The sequence below is a fragment of the Dendrobates tinctorius genome, unplaced genomic scaffold (assembly GCF_039654945.1).
Source record: "Dendrobates tinctorius isolate UK_male_01 unplaced genomic scaffold, ASM3965494v1 ptg000133l, whole genome shotgun sequence".
Lineage (NCBI taxonomy): Eukaryota > Metazoa > Chordata > Amphibia > Anura > Dendrobatidae > Dendrobates > Dendrobates tinctorius.
Window position 1 is genome coordinate 20,551,657 of NW_027361801.1, and position 23,173 is coordinate 20,574,829.

Genomic DNA, 23,173 nt, shown 5'->3' on the forward strand with positions numbered 1-23,173 from the left:
CTCTCCCTAACAGCTGCTCACACTCTCCCTACACTAGCTTTTTTCTGCATGCAATGTGCAGAAAATGGCGGCGACAGGGCTTAGTGCCAGGCTATGATGACTCAGGACGCTGGGCGGCCATTCAATCATAGTAATGCCGCCCACAACCAAGAAGGGTGCGGCATTACTGTGATTGGCAACTGCTGGGCGGGAGAACCGAATAGCGAGGCGAGTAGTGAAATACTCGCTATTTTCCGAGTACCACGAGTACCGCATTACTCGCTGAGTACCGAATACCCACGAATATGCTCGCTCATCCCTACTCACTTGCTATGAGTGCCGACCACTGGGTGGTGCTCATACCAATCCAGCAGTGACAACCATAGAAGTATGCTGGAGACCTCTGGTTGTCATGTCAACCCATCGGTGACCCACGATCACATGACGAGGTCAACGATGGGCGGGATTTCCAACTGAGATTGACAATGGCATTTAAGTAGTTAACAGCCAAGGGTGGATCGTGATTCCACTCGCGGCTTCCAGCAGTGACAACCATAGAAGTCTGCTGGAGACCTCTGGTTGTCATGTCGGCCCATCGGTGACCCACGATCACATGACGAGGTCAACGATGGGCGGGATTTCCAACTGAGATTGACAATGGCATTTAAGTAGTTAACAGCCAAGGGTGGATCGTGATTCCACTCACGGCTGTCAGAGGCACATGTCAGCTGTCCAGCTGACATGTGCCCGAAAAGATGTCGGCTCAGCACTGGAGCCCACATCAAAGGGAGGGAGTTGAACATTGGCTTAATTATAATCTCAAACCAACTGTAAGCACAGTGGTGGAGGGATGATGATTTGAGCTAGTTTTGCAGCCATTGACTTTGGACATCTTGCAGTCATCGATTCGACCATGAACTCCTCTCTATAGCAAATTTGTCTAGAGTCAAATGTGAGGCCTCCTATCCAGAAGCTAAAGTTTGGCCAAAACTAGGTTATGCAACTGAGCAAGTACAAAAGCAAATCTACACTGGAAATGCTGAAAAAGAAAAGAATCAAGGTGTTGCAATGCCCCAGGTAGTCAAATTGAAATGCTGTAGCAGGACCTTAAAGGGAACCTGTAACCAGGAAAAATGCTATGAATCTGCAAATATGGGGTTAATCTGCAAATTAATAGCGTTATAATGTACATGCACATAGCCTAACACTGCGGGGAGAATACAAACTTTTATTCTCCCCAGCACCATTCCTGTTTCAGTCACGGGGTTGTTGTTGTCGTTGGTTCGGGAGCCCTTCCTGAAACCCGTTTTGACTGATGTGGTGTCAAAACACATGCACTTCACATTGTCAGTAACATTCCAGGTCACTGCTGCAGCATAAACAGCTTTAGCACAAGCTTCACTTGTTCCTCTGACAAGATTTGGATCTCCAAGCAACTGATCAATCCCAACTCCTGATGCCAGAATGAGAAGACGGTCTACAGTTTTCCTGCCGCTGATGTCTTCTAAGAGCTTTCAATCCCAGTGAATTGCTAAAGGTACAGTTGGCTGAAATTCCTGTTTCAGGTTTAGAGCCATTGTCTGACGGCGTTTTATTCTTTCTCAATGAACTGATGAACGATTTACATTGAAATCTGCAGGATCATGGCCAAGATACTGAAGGGTTTGTGTGAAAATTAATGCCGCATTTCTGTTACTAACTTTGGCCACGTCAAGACTTGCTGACAGTTTGTCATCTACTACATGGACTCTTCTTCTTTTGGCTCGTTTTCCTGATGTCAGTACCTCTGATGTTTCATCATTTTCTGTATCTGTATCTACTTCATCAGATGACTGCAGCACCTCCTTTTCCTTTCTAGCTCTTCTCTCTTGTCTCTTTCTTAATTCTTTTCCTTTCATTTGCCTCTCTTTCTTTAAAATGTCTTTGCTTTTTCTCAAACTCTTTGTCAACACCTCCCATTTTCCACGGCTTTCAGTTGGTCTCCGAGCTAGCAAAAACTCCTTGTCTTCCTGTATTCTTATCATATCTATAGCCCTAGCATACGCGATATCAAGCAAGTTGTCTAAACCTGCTTTTCAGTCTTCCTCCTTCTTCTTCAGACTATGAGAACATTTAGTTTTGTTTTCTTTGTTTTTCTTCAGCTTGTCATATTCTTTGAAGAGACCATCCACTTTTTCAGTCATATGTTTTTTCAGTCTCATGGTGATGACTGCCTTTGGCTAGTCATCAAGAACATCATTAGCTGTTAAACGAGCTGCATCACGAACTGTCTGTTTAGTCATTTTCTTGTAGTAGTAGAACAGTAATATAACGTTTCTCTCGCATGGTAGTGTAGTTGAAGATCAACTACTTTCAGACTTTCGTCCAATAATCCACACACGTCTGTTTTGTTTTGCTTCTGTTGGCTTTGACATACTGCAGTGCTTGCTGCTATGTTTCATCCTTTACTTTTGTAACCCCTGTAAAGGGAGTATGGTGTAAAGGAGCTGATGCAAACAAACAGACAGTGCTCCTCAGTAAGAGACATTAATCCTCTCAGAGCTGTATTATCATGTCAACCTGGGGGATGAAGAGCAGCATCACAGGACAGGACTGATTAGCTGAGCAAACTGGAGAAGGAGGGTGTTATTAAAGTCAGGTTCTTCTTCTCACCACTGCTGAGTTGAGTTGAGCAAAACGGGTCAGTCAAATTCAAAAGTCGGCGACTTTCGCTGAAGTCGGGTTTCATGAAACGAAACCCGACCATAGCGTGAGGTCGGCCATGAGGTCGGCGACCCGACTTTTTCAGCCAATGATGGAGGACGCACACTGTGGGCAACGCGATGACATAGACATCGGTCACCACCATCTTTGAGAAGGGCATGCAAGTGATTGGCTGGCTTTGTGTGGCGTCACAGGGGCTATAAAAGGGCATGCACACCAACCGCCATCTTACTTCTGCCAATCTTAGCATAGGGAGAGGTTGCTGCTGCTGATTCAGAATAAGGGAGAGTGTTAGGCAGGGAAGGAGAACCAAAAAAACTGCTTCTGCTGTTAGCGATTTCCACTGTACAACAAAACAGTTTGTGCAGTGACAGGGGAGGCTATATTTTTGTGCATCAGTTGGTTATTAGGCTGCCTTATAAGGCTCCCTGATAGCTGCATTGCTGTTTGCACACTGCTGTGCAAACTGCTTTTTTAAAAGCAAAAATACTTTTCTTCCTCTTTTCTGCACAGTTACCAAGCGTTCATTTTTCCACCCTTTTGTATGCAGCAGTCCTGCTTATTAGGCTGCCTGTGGTTATACTTGGACTGAGAGCATCATTATCAGCCTCCTAAAATCTCTGGTGAGATCCAAATGATCACCAATACTATATACACCCTCCACATTGTCATACACCATCCAATTTCAGCCTGTTACATTGAGGTGTAATCTCTACTGGGCCTGAGACAATAGTTCAGCGTCCTCAAATCTCTAGTGAGATTCAAATTCTCACCAATACTACATACACTCTCCACCTTGTCATACACCATCCAATTTCAGCCTGTTACATTGAGGTGTAAACTCTACTGGGCCTGAGACAATAGTTCAGCGTCCTCAAATCTCTAGTGAGATTCAAATTCTCACCAATACTATATACACCTTCTACCTTGTTTTACAGTACCATATAGCTGGTGGTATTTTGGGTACATTTTCACAAAAATGAGGAAGTATGGTGGAAGAGGCCGTGGAAAGTGGGCGGGGGTTGGCAGCTGGTCCTGATGGTAGTGGTGTTGGTGGTGCATCTGTTGGTAGTGGCAAAAGCACAATAGCACCTAAGGCAGGAGGTTTTGAACCTGCGTCTTCGTCTGGATCCACAAGGCCTCGAAGGCTACCTTTTCTGGGAGTAGGTAAACCACTTTTAAAGCCGGAGCATCAGGAACTGGTTTTGGCTTACATTGCCGAAACAGACTCCAGCAAATATGCCCTCCTCTTCTGAAGTTTCAAAAAATGCTAGCACTGAGTCGTCCAGTGCTGACTCCTGGTCAGGAAGAACCCCTTTCCTTGTGTCTTTCACCCCCATCAAAAGTGATTGATGCAGCAGGCCACACTTCCCATTAGTCCATGTAGCTCTTTCTATCATACCATGCCTGGGTTATCAAGTCAAATCGTGAATCCCCCAGTCAAAGATGAATCTGACATGGAGTTTGGGAGGCCAGCCAGGGCAGTGGGGTTAATCAGTACCGGGCCGGTGTCTCAGAAGGATGTGTCCCTTTGGTGGTGATGACCTGTTCCATGGCCCTGGGCGTCCATGTAAAGGGGTGAATAACGTTTATAGGTGAATGATACGTGACGCCACCTGTGGTTTCTGATCAGATTGACCTGCGCTGCAGTGTCGCTTCTCTAGGACAGATGTTGTGTTGCAGCTAAGATGTAGAAGCCCTGCATAGGTACGGCCGTAGTCGCAGGGCAGATGAAAGAGTTGGTAAATGGTGTGCAGTGCAGGATGTAGCCGAGACGTGCACCAGGTGCAGGAGAACGATGACAGACACAGTCGTGCAGTTCCTTTACCTGTTCTTGGTAAGTGCCGTCCAGGACCCAGAGTACAGATGGAGAAGGAGTTGGTCAGCCTGGAAGCAAATTTGGAATTCTCTCTCTGCAGATAGGTAGTGTGCCTCCGTTCTAGCGCTTATCTGAGGTACTCGCAGTACTGAGTTCACTGAAGTTCCCCCTGTTGACTCTCTTTTGGAACTTTCTCGTATGGCAGGCAGCCATAGCCTTTTCCTTCTGGCTCACACATGTCGCTGCTGGGGCCTCCGAGCCTTAGTTGGGAACAGAGCATTTACAGCTGCTACTTCCTCCGGTTTCTGCTGCAGGACCATCAGTGTCCCTACAAACTCGGAGACCGGAATCCAGACCATGCGCTCCAGCTAGGAGTGAGCCTTAACTCTGCTCATCCTCCAGCTCCCCTTCTCACGTCCACACACTTCCCCTTCCCTTCACAGACTGCCCTAACTTCCCTCCTCCCGACCACAGAGAGCAGCTCCTCAGCAGTCAGGTTCAGAGGTCTCCCTGCTGGCCTGGAGTGGGAACTGTGTTGTGTGCTGGTTTAACTGCTAGAGAGATCCTTCGTTGTTCCCAAGCATGACATCACACTCCCTAGGAGGAATGTAATGCCTCTGTGGCGACCATACTCCTGGGGGCGACACAAGTGCACTGATGCCCAGCCACTGCTAGATGATTCTGCTGGTACATTGACCCAGACCACTACATTCCCCTCGCACTCTACACAGCCAGAATCTGACCCTGATGAAACTCAAGTTCCACTTCCCGCATACTATACCACCTTACGCGGTGACAAAAAGGAAGGTGCAGATGAAAGTGCAGGTTCCTTGAGCAGGTGGGGGGGCATACTCATGGGCGACGGCACTGGCACAGGGCCCCTCATAGTACGCAAAAGTGTCTCTGCCGGTGGGAGGGCCCTCCACCCGCCGTCAGACACACTGCCATACTATGAGGGACCCTGTGCCGGTGCCGTCTCCAGCGAGTGTTCCCCCCCTGTTTGCTCAGGATCACAACACTTGCAAAGTTGAAATACCTCTCCCTGCTCCACCGCCGTGATGTCTTCCGCATTTCCTGACAGTGACATTCTGGTCAGAGAGCGCGATGACATCACGTCTGTACGCCCTCTGTCTAAACTGTCCAAGTGCAGTGAGATGGAAGATGGGGACGACGAGGAGTCCAGACTAGTACAGGGATTCCCTAGCGAGGAGACTTATTTAATTGTTTTCAATGTTGGGACAGCAATTTTTGGGGAACACTATACTCTGGCGAATGATATATGAGGCCCACCATACACTGTAGCATTCCAAAGGTGGACATCAGACACTGGATCAGCATTTACAGGGCCCATTATACACTGGAGCATTAGAAATGGGGCCCATTATATATGGAGCATTATTTGGGCCCATAAGACAGTGGAGCTTCATCCATGGGGACCAACATATACTGTAGCATTATGTGGAGCTCATCATATACTGTATGGAACATTATATGGGACCAATGATTCTGTATGGAGAAATATATGGGCCTCATTACTCTGTATAGCGCACTATGCGGTGGCCATAATACTGTATGGAGTAATATACTGTCCATTTTTGGAGCTATTGGAGAATTTAAAATGGATATCAGTCATGAGATGTAAAAAGTGAAGTATTTTTCATTGTATTATACCGCTATTTCTCTACCGTATCGGAGCATCATGAGTTGTGGTATGTGTTAAAGGATCCCAGTGACACTCTCTGGCCCAGGGCCCACGAAAATCTGGAGCCAGCCCTACCCCCCCCACTACTTTAGCCAAATAACCCCCAGTTTTCAATGCCTAACTATTATTATAAAGTAAATTAAGGTTGACAAGCTTAAGTAATAAGAATTGATGTTTTGGGCATTAAAATGGGCGCTGTAGGTGTGTTTCCTGTCCTCCACTCACTGCCGACTTTTCTTCCCCATTGACTTACATTGGGTTTCGTGTTTCAGTCGGCCTTCGACTTTTCATGATAATCGGCCGATTGCGTTCGACCCGACTTTTGAAAAAAGGCAAAGTCGCTCATCCCTACTGCTGAGCAATAAATTTCCACGCTTCTTCACGTTAGTTCAGGACTTCCAACTCTGATGACCTGACTGGATGGTGCAAAAGAGAAGGACAGGTAAGGTGAGTATAAGTATTTTTTTTATTTTTCAATGTTTTTATGGTTCAACAAAATAGTACCCAGCCTGCCGTCATTTTGTTGAATCAATGCAGAAGCAAATTACTAAAAGTCCGCATTTTATCTAGCGCAGATTTTTGTAATGTTCAAGTAGAATTTAATTCCACTCTAATATATTTGCAAAAAAAAACCTCCAAAAAATATTTTTAGGATCAAAGACAAAAAGAAAACCAAGGTAGCAACAAGAATCATTGCACTGATCTTTTGGCCGGGGTGATGGAATCCCCTTTTCTTCTTTGCCCCTGATGAACCCTCAGTATCTAGGAGGGGGAAACGCGTCGGGCTGGGCCTCATATCTTCTGATGGCTGATAAGTATTAACAATTTCATAACGCTGACAGACTTATTGTTTGATGGATGGCAAAGTGTTTTTTGTATTAGGGCAACCTGTTAATCAGGGAATGCTTTTTATTGCCGTCATTGTTTACATGTAGGACTATTATGTCCACTATTCATGACTTAATAAGCGTTTTGTACATTATTTTCATGCCACTAATCTCCATCTGGTGGATATTTTTTGTGATTATTTAACCTGAAGTGCTTGGATTGTGCATTATTGTGGCTGCATTTTTTATGGTTTACTGTATAAACGTTTTTCTTTCCCTTTTTTGGGGGGGGCTACATCTGGTCTGTCATTTTGCAGCATAAGCCTTTTTTATTACGAGATAAGTCATCAAAAGCTGCTATATATCAGTATTTTTTACTACGAGATATTATTCAGGGTGGGTCTATATGCCCATGATTCCAGTACGAGATAAGTCAAATATCTTAGAGACGTTATACAGTCTCTCCACCAGGGTTTTTTTCGGGTGTTTATTGTGTGTTTGTGTTTTTCTGTGTGTCCTCGCCGTGGACTAGGGTCTCTTAGGGTGTATTAGGGTCACCGACATTGAGCGGGGGCGCCATTATCGTCTACAATTAGGGTGCCAACCTCCGCGGTTAGGCAGGGACTGCTAGGGCCTATTAGGGTGAGTATAGTGGTCCGGAGCATTTATTATTATTCTTTGTCTGGTGTCTGTTTAAATATTACCCTAGTCCCTATGAACTGGGATTGTCCAGATTTTAAATACTGATTAAAAGTGAAGTTTTAGGGGTCATTATTCTTGTTGCTACCTTGGTTTTCTTTTTCCACTCTAATATATTTGCTCATCTCTAGCTGGAATGACACTATGATTATCGTTTCCTCTGTAGTCTCCTAAATAAGCTAGTACATTGTAAGCATACAGTCAGGAGTAGAGTTGAGCGACTTTTGGTTTTTTAGGGTCGCGTTTCGTTTCGTGAAACGCGACTTTTCCAAAAGTCGGGTCGAGCAAGATCGTCCGATTATAGGGAAAAGTCGGGGTCGTCCCGAAACACGAAACCCAATGTAAGTCAATGGGGAATAAAAGTCGGCAGTGAGAGGACAGGAAACACACCTACAGTGCCCATTTGAATGCCAAAAGCATCAATTCTTCTTACTTAAGCTTGTCAACCTTAATTAACTTCATAATACAAGTTACGCACTGAAAAATGGGGGTTATTTGGCTAAATTTGTGGGGGGGGAGGGCTGGCTGCAGGTTTTCATGTGCCCTGGGGGAAAGAGCGCCCCTTTAACACATACCACAACTCATCATGCTCCGATACGGCAGAGAAATAGCGGTATAGTACAATGAAAAATACCTCACTTTTTACATCTCATGATGAGGCCCATCTATTTCTCCATACAAAATCATTGGTCCCATATAATGTTTGAAACAGTATATGATGAGCTCCACATAATGCTACAGTATATGTTGGTCCCCATGGATGAAGCTCCACTGTCTTATGGGCCCAAATAATGCTCCAAACATAATGGGCCCCATTTCTAATGCTCTAGTGTATAATGGGCCCTGTAAATGCTGCTCCAGTGTCTGATGTCCACCTTTGGAATGTTCCAGTGTATGGTGGGCCCCATCTATCATTCTCCAGAGTATAGTGCTCCCCAAAAATTGCTGTCCCAACATAGAAAACAATCAAATAAGTCTCCTCGCTAGGGAATCCCTGTACTTGTCTGGACAGGTGCTGTAGCTTGCTTAACAGCTCGCCAGCCGTTCTCACGCCCAGTATGGATTGCACGTGATTGCACAAAGGTTAGAAAGGGTACCGTATCCCTGGATAACATGTATGGATAGCGTACACATTCAAAATATATGTCTATACAGCATGAGGCAGGCTCAGACGGTGTTAGGCCCAGTATGGATTGCACGTCATTGCACAAAGGTTAGAAGGGGTACCGTATCCCCGGATAACATGTATGGATAGCGTACACATTCAAAATATATGTCTATACAGCATGAGGCAGGCTCAGACGGTGTTAGGCCCAGTATGGATTGCACGTCATTGCACAAAGGTTAGAAGGGGTACCGTATCCCCGGATAACATGTATGGATAGCGTACACATTCAAAATATATGTTTATACAGCATGAGGCAGGCTTAGACGGTGTTAGGCCCAGTATGGATTGCACGTCATTGCACAAAGGTTAGAAAGGGTACCGTATCCCTGGATAACATGTATGGATAGCGTACACATTCAAAATATATGTCTCAGGAGGCAGGCTCAGACGGTGTCAGGCACAGTATGGATTTGACGGCCCAGATTACACAGCGGAGGAGCAGGGAGAGGTAAAGATTGCAAATGCTGGGGCCCTGGCCAAGCAAGGGGGGCCCACTCGTGGGCGTCGGTACTGGCACTGGGCCCCTCATAGTACAGCGGTGTGTCTGACGGCGGGTGTGCACCACCAACGTCAGAGACACTTGATTGCACTATGAGGGACCCTGTGCCAGTTCCCGTGCCCAAGAGTCGGCCTACCCACCTGTCCAGGGCAACGGCACTCGCACGGGGGGGGGAGGCAGCACAGTTAGGGAGTTTTAGAAAGTGGCATATGTTGATGTTGGACATTCAGCTGATGCAAAAGGCGAAATAGGTGAAGTACCAGGAAGAGGTGGACCAAAGCAAGCCATTTTTCTGTCACCCTATGTGTCATCAGGGGAAGGTGGGACAAAATCCTTGGAAACCCATGCGTGGTTCATTTTAATGAAGGTTAGATCATCCACATTTTGGGTTGACAGACGGGTCCTTTTTTCTGTCAGGATTGATCCAGCTGCACTGAAGACTCTTTCCGATAGCACACTTGCAGCTGGGCAAGCGAGCTCCTGTAAGGCATATTGTGCCAATTCAGGCCAGGTGTCCAGTTTAGCGGCCCAATAGTCAAAGGGGAATGACCTGTGTGGGAGAACATCGATATAGGAGGAAAAGTAGTTTGTAACCATAGTTGACAACTGCTGTCTCCTGTCACTTTCCATCGATGCAGTATTACCAGTTGTGTGAGCGGTATTTGAAAAATCAGTCCACAACATTGTCATGAAACCCCTGTCTCCAACGCCACTTCTGCTGTGTGCACCACGAACACCTCTGCCAAGCTGCCCCCGGCCCGTACGGCTCGTGTGAGAACCATCACCGCTGCTGTGTGCTGGGAATGCCTCAAGCAACCGATTTATCAGAGTTGCTTGTTTATTAGCCAATATTAGGTCAAGGTTCTCCTGTGGCATGATCTTTTGTAATTTGCCTTTATAGCGTGGATCCAGGATGCTGGCCAACCAGTAGTCGTCATCGTTCATCATTTTGGCAATGCGGGGGTCCCTTTTTAGGATCCGCAAGGCATAATCTGACATGTGGGCCAATGTTCCCGGTGTCAATGATGCACTGCGAGTGCTGGGTGGAGGAGCACTTTCTGGCAAATCCACATCCCTCCAGTCACGCACAAACCCTGTACCAGACCTTGCCACGCCAACATTTTCACTTGCCCCACGAGATGCATTCTCCTCCCCTAAGTAATCATCCCCATCATCCTCCTCCTCCTCCTCCTCTTCTTCCTCCACCTCGTCCAGGAGAGGTCCCTGAGCAGACAATGGCTGAATGTCATCAAGGATTCCCTCCTCCTCTTCCTCCTCATCAACATTGGCTGCAGACGCCTGCTCCTTAAGGTGCGTCAAAGTTTGCATGAGCAGACGCATAAGTGGGATGCTCATGCTTAGGATGGCGTCGTCTGCGCTTACCAGCCGTGTGCATTCCTCAAAACACTGAAGGACTTTACAAAGGTCTTTCAGCTTCGACCACTGCACGCCTGTCAACTCCATGTCTGCTCTCAAAGTGCCTGGCCGTGTATCCTCCCACAAATGCATTATGGCCTGCCTCTGCTCGCACAGCCGCTCCACCATGTGCAGGGTGGAGTTCCACCTTGTTGCAATGTCGATAATGAGGCGGTGGTTGGGAAGGTGGAGCAATCGCTGCAGCTTCTGCATACGAACGGAGTGTACAGGCGACCGGCGGATGTGCGCGCACAGTCTTCGCACCTTCTGGAGCAGGGCTGTTAACTCCGGATAATTTTTGAGGAAGCACTGCACCACCAGGTTCAAGGTGTGAGCCAAGCAAGGTATGTGGCTGAGTTTTGAAAGGGCTATGGCTGCCACAAAATTACGGCCGTTATCACTAACTACCTTGCCTGCCTCAAGATGTACACTGCCCAGCCATGACTCAGTTTGTCGCTTCAAGTACTCGGCCAGCACCTCGGCGGTGTGTCTGTCGCCCAAACACATCATCTGCAACACAGCCTGCTGACGCTTTCCACTAACTGCTCGATAGGGGGACACATCGTGTGCAACAGTGGCAGCTGCAGATGGAGTGCTCATACGACTGAGCTCTGTGGACGAGCTGTCGCTTCTGGAGGAGGAGGAGGAGGAGGGTCGAACGCCTACAGCCAACTGTTTCCTATACCGTGGGCTAGGCAGCACTGTCCCACCACCGCTGTCCCCTGTGGACCCTGCATCCACCACATTAACCCAGTGCGCAGTGATGGACACGTAACGGCCCTGGCCATGCCGACTGGACCATGCATTAGTTGTGAGGTGCACCTTTCCGCTCACTGACTGCTTGAGTGCATGGACAATGCGGTCTTTCACATGATGGTGGAGGGCTGGGATGGCTTTGCGAGAGAAGAAGTGGCGACTGTGTAGGTCATAGCGTGGTACTGCATAGGCCATGAGTTCGAGGAAAGCTGTGCTTTCCACCAACCGAAAGGGCATCATCTCAAACGAGATTAGTTTGGCAATGTGGGCGTTCAAACCCAGTGTACGCGGATGAGAGACTGAGTACTTTCTTGACCTACTCATAGTGTCTGGGAGGGTGAGCTGAACTTGAGAGCTGCATATGGTGGAAGTAGCGGTGGACAGGGCGGACTGAGAGAGGGTTGATGATGGTGATAGAGTTGTTGTTCTTTCTGATGGCCTAGAATCAGTCTTTCGTTGATATAACAGTGGGATTCCCTGACTGCTGTGGCCTTGCAACGACACCTCAACATTTGCTGCTGTGCTAACCGGTGGGCTTACAGTGGGGGAAACAATGTAGCGTTGCTGACTACCTTCGTTGTGATCAGTTGCACATGTGGCACTTGAGGTTTGGTGTTGTGTCCACGCTTGCAAGTGCATGCTAGTTAAATGTCTAAGCATGCAACTGGTATTCAAATTTTTCAGATTTTTCCCTCGGCTAAAGGTCTTTGCGCACTTCTTACAGATAACCTTGGCCTGATCATGAGGATTTTGTTAAAAAAACTGCCACACTGCACTCTTCCTACTTTGGCAGACATTTTGCGGCCTAGCACGCTGTGATCTTTTGACCCTCTGGACAAGCTGTCCAGCAACTCTTTTGATGTTTGGAACCTGTCTTTGGAGTGCTCCGGGCCTGCCAGATAACAGCTGTTGCGATGTCGATGTCTGCTGTGGATGCTCCTCATCTGAGCTATTGGAAGCAGCACCTTCTTCCCCCAATGGATGCCAATCTGGGTCAACAACTGGGTCATCCATCACCTCCTCTTCTATGTCATGTGCACCTTTCTCTGTGTCACCGTGTATGGTGGTATAGTGTGCCGGAAGGGGCACCTGAGTCTCATCAGGGTCAAAATCTGGCTCTGTACACTGCGAGGACAATGTAGTGCTCTGAGTGAATGTACCAGCAGAATCATCCATCAGCGGCTGTGCATCAGTGCACTCCATGTCAGATGGCCTGGGTAATTCACCATTTGACTTGATAATCCAGGCATGGTATGTGAAAACAGCTCCATGGAGTAATCAGTAGTATGGCCTGCGTCATCCTTCAATCTTGGTTGGGGTGAAGGACACAAGGAAAGGTGTGGTTCATGAACATGAGCCTCCAATGACGACTCAGTGCTTTTACTTTTTACAACTGAAGAAGAGGAGGCGATAGAGCTGGAGGCTGAGTCAGCAATGTAAGACAAAACTTTTTCCTGATGCTCTGCCTTTAAAAGCGGTTTGCCAACTCCTAGAAAACTAAGCGTTCGAGTCCTTATGTAGCCAGATGATGACGCAGGGTCAGCACCTCCTGCTTTCGGTCCTATTTTGCTCTTGCCACTACCATCAGATCCACCACCAACACCATCATTACCAGCTGCCAACCCCCGCCCAATTCCACGGCCTCTTCCACCAGCCTTCCTCATTTTTGGTAGAAATGTAGACAAAATCCAACAAACTATATAGTAATGTAAAACAAGGTACAAGGTGTCTATAGGACAGGGGAGTTTTAGAATTTCTGCACACACTTGTGGACAGTGGACACTTGTGGATTGTGTGCGGCCCACTGCGATGGCACAGCTGCCTGTGACCAAAGTGACGAGAGGATAATGGAGATTTTGAATCTCTGCGTACACTTGTGGACAGTGGACACTTGTGGATTGTGTGCGGCCCACTGATATCTGAGCGCTATGTGACACGCTCGATGGCACAGCTGCCTGTGACCAAAGTGACGAGAGGATAATGGAGATTTTGAATCTCTGCTTACACTTGTGGACAGTGGACACTTGTGGATTGTGTGCGGCCCACTGATATCTGAGCGCTATGTGACACGCTCGATGGCACAGCTGCCTGTGACCAAAGTGACGAGAGGATAATGGAGATTTTGAATCTCTGCGTACACTTTTGGACACTGGACACTTGTGGATTGTGTGCGGCCCACTGATATCTGAGCGCTATGTGACACGCTCGATGGCACAGCTGCCTGTGACCAAAGTGTCGAGAGGATAATGGAGATTTTGAATCTCTGCGTACACTTGTGGACAGTGGACACTTGTGGATTGTGTGCGGCCCACTGATATCTGAGCGCTATGTGACACGCTCGATGGCACAGCTGCCTGTGACCAAAGTGACGAGAGGATAATGGAGATTTTGAATCTCTGCGTACACTTGTGGACAGTGGACACTTGTGGATTGTGTGCGGCCCAGTGATATCTGAGCGCTATGTGACACGCTCGATGGCACAGCTGCCTGTGACCAAAGTGACGAGAGGATAATGGAGATTTTGAATCTCTGCGTACACTTTTGGACACTGGACATTTGTGGATTGTGTGCGGCCCACTGATATCTGAGCGCTATGTGACACGCTCGATGGCACAGCTGCCTGTGACCAAAGTGACGAGAGGATAATGGAGATTTTGAATCTCAGCGTACACTTGTGGACAGTGGACACTTGTGGATTGTGTGCGGCCCACTGATATCTGAGCGCTATGTGACACGCTCGATGGCACAGCTGCCTGTGACCAAAGTGACGAGAGGATAATGGAGATTTTGAATCTCTGCGTACACTTGTGGACAGTGGACACTTGTGGATTGTGTGCGGCCCACTGATATCTGAGCGATATGTGACACGCTCGATGGCACAGCTGCCTGTGACCAAAGTGACGAGAGGATAATGGAGATTTTGAATCTCTGCGTACACTTTTGGACACTGGACACTTGTGGATTGTGTGCGGCCCACTGATATCTGAGCGCTATGTGACACGCTCGATGGCACAGCTGCCTGTGACCAAAGTGACGAGAGGATAATGGAGATTTTGAATCTCTGCGTACACTTGTGGACAGTGGACACTTGTGGATTGTGTGCGGCCCACTGATATCTGAGCGCTATGTGACACGCTCGATGGCACAGCTGCCTGTGACCAAAGTGACGAGAGGATAATGGAGATTTTGAATCTCTGCGTACACTTTTGGACACTGGACACTTGTGGATTGTGTGCGGCCCACTGATATCTGAGCGCTATGTGACACGCTCGATGGCACAGCTGCCTGTGACCAAAGTGACAAGAGGATAATAGAGATTTTGAATCTCTGCGTACACTTTTGGACACTGGACACTTGTGGATTGTGTGCGGCCCACTGATATCTGAGCGCTATGTGACACGCTCGATGGCACAGCTGCCTGTGACCAAAGTGACGAGAGGATAATGGAGATTTTGAATCTCTGCGTACACTTGTGGACAGTGGGCACTTGTGGATTGTGTGCAGCCCACTGATATCTGAGCGCTATGTGACACGCTCGATGGCACAGCTGCCTGTGACCAAAGTGACGAGAGGATAATGGAGATTTTGAATCTCTGCGTACACTTGTGGACAGTGGACACTTGTGGATTGTGTGCGGCCCACTGATATCTGAGCGCTATGTGACACGCTCGATGGCACAGCTGCCTGTGACCAAAGTGACGAGAGGATAATGGAGATTTTGAATCTCTGCGTACACTTGTGGACAGTGGACACTTGTGGATTGTGTGCGGCCCACTGATATCTGAGCGCTATGTGACACGCTCGATGGCACAGCTGCCTGTGACCAAAGTGACGAGAGGATAATGGAGATTTTGAATCTCTGCGTACACTTTTGGACACTGGACACTTGTGGATTGTGTGCGGCCCACTGATATCTGAGCGCTATGTGACACGCTCGATGGCACAGCTGCCTGTGACCAAAGTGACGAGAGGATAAGGGAGATTGGATTGCTTTTAAAAAAGCAGTTTGCGGAGCAGTGGGTAAACAGCAATGCCAGCGTGTCAGGAAGCCTTAAAAGGCAGCCCAACAACCAACACCACTGATACACCACAATATAGCCTCCCCTTGCACTGCACACACAGTGACTTGTGTGTTGTGCAGGCCAAATCGCTAGCAGCAAAAGCAGTTTTTTTGTCTTCTTCCCTGCCTAACGCTCTCCCTACAGAATCAGCAGCAACCTCTCCCTATACTAAGATCGGCAGAAGTAAGATGGCGGTCGGCGTGCACGCCCTTTTATACCCCCTGTGACGCCCACCAAAGCAAGCCAATCACTTGCATGCCCTTCTGAAAGATGGTGGTGACCCGTGCCTATGTCATCACGTTGCCCACAGTGTCCGTGGATCCTGATTGGCTGAAAAAGAGCGCAAAACAAACTTTTGAAACGCGACTTTGGCGCGTAAGTCGCCGACCTCGTGGCCAACCTCATCCTAGGGTCGGGTTTCGTTTCATGAAACCCGACTTTGCCAAAAGTCGGCGACTTTTGAATTTTTTCAACCCGTTTCGCTCAACTCTAGTCAGGAGGATGAACTATGATCTCCTACATTATGACTGTGTGAAAGGAGCTGTGCAGTCATCATCATTTTCTTTTATATAAGCTTATATATCTCTGAAATGTAAAGTGCTACTGAATATGTCGGCGCTATAGAAATAAAATTTATTATTATTATTATTATATCTCCACTGCCTCTATGGACAACTTCAGTGGTACAGTTTATGCAGCTGCATCATACATGAAACTCTATTTCTGAGATGGATTGTCTGAGATGATCAAAAAATCCAACTGAAGGGAAGCATGTATAAATTTACAGAAAAAAAGGTACAACTTAATAAGGTAATTCTAGCCAAATTATACATAGTGGGGGAATAATGAAAGAAATAACTTAAAAAATAGAAAACCTTTAGTGCTACCTTAAATAAAGCAAATTTGGCTACTTACAGAAGCCACTAGTGGAAGCCTACTAAAAACAATGAGTAGCATACATTCATTATCAAGTTACCAAATTTGGACTTTCCTTGTCTCTGGTGATCTGATTGCAATGTGGATGCTGGTTGGATAGCTATCTTTTAGAATGATGCCATCACATATTTAAAGAGTAAATTAATCAGGATCCATCCAAATAAAATGTTTCACTAAAATATTTATGCCTATGCCTATATGTAATTTGCTTTCAATATCTTAATATTATTTTTTTTTCACACAGATGTGCAGGATTAACCTGACTACAGCTCAGAAGAGGGAACACCATTTATTATTTATGATCGTGTGCATGGTCACTTGTTATTTATTGTGCTGGTTACCATATGGATTAGTGTCCTTGATCACAACATTTGGAGAGCCCGGAGCTGTGTCTCCCACAATTAGCATCATACCGTCCATTCTCGCCAAGAGCAGTACTTTTATTAATCCTTTAATTTATATTTTTATGAATAAACAGGTAAGATTTCAGAGGGTCATTATAGATTTTTTGATATAAGTATTATTTATATATATTATTTATATTAAATTTATTGTGGTTTCTAAAGGAACTGACCATCAGAGGTTTTTATTATGCTAATTGCCAGTCAATTATCATAGGAGCTTCTGAAAACCCACAGTAATAAATGCTAATTACTCAAGAAAAGGAGAAAATAAAGAACAATACACTTCTTTCTGCATAAGATAAAGTATTTATGGATGAAGATGGACAGGGGCGAGTTTTAAGCCCCCGTTACACACTGCAATATCGCTAGCAATATCGCTGTAAAGTCACCGATTTTGTGACATTGCAGCGATATTGCTAGCGATATCGCTATGTGTGATACTTACCTCCGACCGGCTCCCCCGCTGGTTATCGCTGATCGCGCGAGAAGCTCCTGGACCATTCCTCGTCGGCCACTTCGGTCTATGACCTTCATCAGTGTACTGTAGGCATGAAACAAAAATAAAAACAACAATAAACATAGATACAAAGAAAGTATATACAAAAAACTGGGTCACTCGAACAGAATCGATCATAAGCATATGCAGAGACATCAAATTCATTAATGCACATATGTGTAAGGCCTCTTTCACACTTCCGTTTTTTACAATCAGTCACAATCCGCCAGGTTTTGAAAAAAAACGGATCCTCAAATTTTTTTTGAGGATCCGTTTTTTTCCCATTGACTTGCATTAATGGCGGATTGTGACGGATTTCTCTCTCTCTCTCTCTCTCTCTCTCTCTCTCCTTCCCGGCCAGCGATTCCTTTAAATTTCTTCATTTTCAGGATCCGTCTGAAAACGGATCCTGTGCCATCCGTCCACATCAGTTGAGAACGGATCCGCTTGTCTGCCTTTTTGGCGGATTATAACTGATGCAAAAAACTGAAGTGTGAAAGAGGCCTAAGGTGTATATGAAAAGGGAATAGTGGTGGAAACCAAGGTCTACTGAGTAAGAGAGACACATACCGTGAGACTGTACTGTGAGCTCAAAAATAACTGGGCAAAAATCTAGAAATCCTATGAGAAAGAGGGTATTGTTATAGGACTTAAGGTACACTGAGTGGTGGGAGTATAACATACCCGGATTACATACCAATAAATGAGGAGGCACAAAAGGCCGTTTCTCTGCAAAAGAGAACATATGGAGCTAATGAAAAAAGTCCCATGTCAAAATATAGATAAATTAAGTATCCATAAGGGCTTACCGTTGCTTGTAAAATAGTAAATGGACGCGGTATCCGCCGCAAGTCAATAGCGCTATGCTATTGGGGAGCGTCAGGGTTTATATCCCTGAGAAATGTGGAGGCTGAGTGAAGGAGCGCAGACCGGAAGTGCGCAACCGGAAGTGAGCCTGGCGTGCGCTCCACTAACATCATCGTGCGCTCCAGGCACTGGAAAATGACAGGGAGGGGGCGTAGATAAGAAACGCCAGTGTGTGTGTATGAATACTAATGAGTGGGATGGATTGGGAGGAGGTGCAAGGTGATGACTAGGTTACCATAGTAACCACTAGAACGTAGTTACAGGAAGTGCCAGGGAATAAGGCATAGAAAGTTCAGTGCTCTGGTGATGGTGATTTCAAGACAATTCACAATTGTTGGTTCTGAAATAGAGATGAAAACAGATTAGTATGCGGTATGCGAATTTTAAATACATAGTATGTTATCATATACTGCAAGTCCCATCTGGCTATGCCTGCTAAAGTTACAGTGAGTGACACATTAGCCAATGATGGGACAGTAGTAGTCCCATCATCCGGCTAATGTGTTGAAGAAAAAAAAAACACATACAGTACACATATAGTCTGCTGATGTGACAGCTCTATAGGGGAGATCGTCATGGGACAATCATTATTAAAGAGGGACTGCGTCGGAACAGGGAGTATACTCTTGGTTTGTTTTTTGTTGATTTTTTTGCAGGTGATCGAAATGGATTTAGGCGTGTAATAAAAATTATGAAAAAATGTGTCGTGTTTTATTTCATTAAAATAAGTTATTCTTAATGTGTGTGGTTTTTTAACCCTTTATTACTTAGATTAATAAAGGATAGGCGTCTTATTGATGCCTCTCCATTATTAACGGGGCTTAATATCATTAACATTAACCCCTTATTACCCCATATGCCACCACTACACGGCAGTGGGAAGAGATGGGCTGTGCCAGAATTGCCACATCTTAGAGATGCGCCATTTCTAGGGTGGCTGCGGACTGGTATTTATAGCCAGGGGGGCCAATATCCATGGCCAATTCCTAGGCCATGAATATCAGGAGACGTGACCGCTCTACCAGGCCTCTGATGGTATACTGACAGGAGATAATAGCTTCTGCAGTGTATCACTGCCCTGCCCTGCCCTGTATCACTGCCCTGCCATGAGAGTTCACCGGAGTTCATGAGCTCCGGTTCTCTCACTTACGGCACTACCGCTGCATGAGAACTTTCCCACGCAGTGGTACTGTAAGTGACAGCATCGGAGCTGATCAGCTGATGAACTCCAGTGAACTCTCACGAAGGCTCAGTGATACACTGCGGGAGAGAATACCTCCTGTCAGTGTATCACCAGCAGTCGGGTGACATTGACGTGGGACACTTGGTATTAAGAGGACTACAGGGAGTATATGTTGGTTTATTTTTTATTGCTTGCAGGAGATGCGGGCGTCGGGGATTAGGTGTACGGTGGGCAGCGTCGGACTGGAACACCTTGGGCCCACCAGAGAAAATCATTCTTGGGGCCCACTATGTAGCTGCATAGAGTTAAATACCAGACCACCAATTGTGCGGTAAAACACGCTAATATCCGGGTATAATATAAGGTTGTACATGTCTTAATTATGTAGCAGGAGTTGGGGTAGCCCCCTCATAGAATATAAAGCAGCCCCCTCATAGAATATAATGTAGACCCCTCATAGAATATAATGCAGCCATCTCATAGAATATAATACTGCCCCCCTCATAGGGTATAATGCACCCCCTCATAGGGTATAATGCACCCCCTCATAGGGTATAATACTGCCCCCTCATAGGGTATAATACTGCCCCCCTCATAGGGTATAATACTGCCCCCCTCATAGGGTATAATGCACCCCCTCATAGGGTATAATACTGCCCCCCTCATAGGGAATAATGCACCCCCTCATAGCGTATAATACTGCCCCCCTCATAGGGTATAATACTGCCCCACTCATAGGGTATAATACTGCCCCCCTCATAGGGTATAATACTGCCCCCCTCATAGGGTATAATACTGCCCCCCTCATAGGGAATAATGCACCCCGTCATATGGTATAATACTGCCCCCCTCATAGGGTATAATACTGCCCCCCTCATAGGGTATAATGCACCCCCTCATAGGGTATAATACTGCCCCCTCATAGGGTATAATACTGCCCCCCTCATAGGGTATAATACTGCCCCCTCATAGGGAATAATGCACCCCCTCATAGGGAATAATACTGCCCCCCTCATAGGGAATACTGCTATATAGATATATAGATATAGAGTTAGATAGATATAGATAGAAAGATAGATGTAGAAATAGATATAGAGATAGATAGTAGATAATGGATAGAAAGTAGATAATGGATAGATATAGATAGAAAGATTCATAGAGATAGATAGATATAGATAGATAGATAGATAGATAGATAGATAGATAGATATAAAGATAGATATAGAAAGAAATATAGATAGATAGATAGATCGATAGGTAGATAGATATAGAGATAGATAGAAAATAGATAATGGATAGATAGATATAGAGATAGATAGCTATAGATAGAAAGATATAGAGATAGATAGATATATAGATAGAGATAGATAATAGATAGAGATAGATAATAGATAGAGATATACAGATATAATAATAATAATAATATAGACATATATAGATAGATATAGAGATAAATATATATAGATGGCTATAAATAAAAATAGATATAGAGATATATATAGAGATAGATATAGAGATAAGATATAGAGATAGATAGATAGATATAGAGACAGATAGATATAGAGAGATAGATATAGAGATAATAGCTAGATATAGAGATATGTATAGAGATAGATAGATATAGAGTTAGAAAGATAGATAGATATAGAGAGAGATATAGAGATAGATAGAGATAGCTAGATAGATAGATGGATAGATAGATATAGATGATAGATATAATAGATAGATATAGAGATAGATATAGAGATAGATGGATAGATCAATAGATAGATAGATAAAGAGAGATAGAGATAGATAGATAATGAGATATAGAGATAGATATAGAGATATAGTGTTAGATAGAAAGATAGATATAGAGATAGATAGATAGATAGATAGATAGATATGGATATAGAGATAACAGATAGATATAGAGATAGATAGATATAGAGATAGATATAGAGATAATATATAGATAGCTATAGAGAGAGAGATATAGAGATAGATATAGAGAGAAACAGATATAGATATAGAGATAGATATAGAGATACAGTAGGTAGATAGATATAGAGATAATAGATATAGAGATAGATATAGATATAAAGATAGATAGAGAGCGGTAGATAGAGAGAGATAGATATAGAGAGAGATAGATACAGAGATCGATAAATAGATAGAGAGATAGATATAGATAATAGATAGAGATAGATAGATAAAGATAGATAATAAATATAGAGATACCAGATAGATCTAGAGATAGGTAGATATAGATAATAGAGATAGCTAGATAGATAGACATAATAGATAGATATAGATATAGATAGATATAGAGATAGATAGAAAGATAGATATAGAGATAGAAAGATAGATATAGAGATAGAGCGATAGATAGATAGAGATAGAGAAAGATAGATAGATATAGAGATAGATATAGAGATAGATAGAAAAACAGAGAGATAGATATAGAGATAGAGATAAATAAATAGATAGATATAGAGAGAGATATAGAGAGAAATAGATATAGATATAGAGATAATAGATATATATAGAGATAGATAGATATAGATATAGAGAGAGATAGATACAGAGAAAAGATATAGAGATAAATAGATAGAGAAAGATAGATATATAGATATAGAGATAGAAAGATAGATATAGAGATAGAGCGATAGATAGATATACAGAGAGAGAGATATAGAGATAGATATAGAGAGAAATAGATATAGAGATAGATATAGGGATAGAGATAGATATAGAGATAGAGCGATAGATAGCGAGAGATATAGATATAGAGATAGATAGATACAGAGAAAAGATATAGAGATAGATAACGGATAGATAAATAGATAGATAGGTATAGAGATAGATATAGATATTAGATAGAGATATATATAGATAAAGATAGATAGATATAGATGGTAGCTAGATAGATAATAAATATAGAGATAATAGATATAGAGATAGATAGAGTAAGATAGATAGATATAGAGATAGATAGATAGACATAATAGATAGATATAGAGATAGATAGACATAATAGATAGATATAGAGATATATATAGAAAGATATAGAGATAGATAGATAGATATAGAGATAGATGTAGAGATAGAAAGATAGATATAAAGATAGAGCGATAGATAGAGATAGATATAGAAATAGATAGATATAGATAATAGATAGAGATAGATATAGAGATAGATAGATATAGATAATAGATAGAGATAGAAAGATAGATAGATATAAGAGAGATATATAGATAGATAGATAGATAGATAGATAGATACAGATAGAGAGAGCGAGAGAGATATATAAAAAAAACAAACAAAACACAATACTCACCTCTCCTCCTCGTTCCCACGCTGATCCCGGCTTCAGTGTCAGGAGCTGCCCCCTCTGCCAGACACACAGCGGGTGCGCGATGTAGTGACGTCATCGCGCACTGGCTGTGAGTCAGGAGCAGAGAGGACTGAGGGCGGCGCCGGCCCTGATGCAGAGCAGCTTACTGGGCTGGGGGCGGGGCCTCTGGGGGTGTGAAGACCTGAAATGATATTCACTGCTTCGCAGTGAATATTCATTTCTCTTTAGCAGCGGGGACAGGGGCTCCTGCCTCCTGACACCCGCTGCTGCTCCGCTGGCAGGGGCCCCCATAGCAGCTGCATGGTGTGCCACACACCACTG

The 23,173-nt window shown here is 44.7% G+C and overlaps 1 protein-coding gene across 1 annotated transcript in view; it reads left to right on the top strand.

Annotated features, from left to right (window-relative positions):
• Window positions 1-23,173, top strand: part of LOC141048187 (pinopsin-like) — a 137,573-nt gene that overhangs the window by 109,392 nt on the left and 5,008 nt on the right. The window contains exon 5 of the mRNA XM_073543644.1: window positions 16,810-17,043. Coding sequence (XP_073399745.1) covers window positions 16,810-17,043 — 234 coding nt within the window. The remainder of the gene's footprint in view (window positions 1-16,809; window positions 17,044-23,173) is intronic.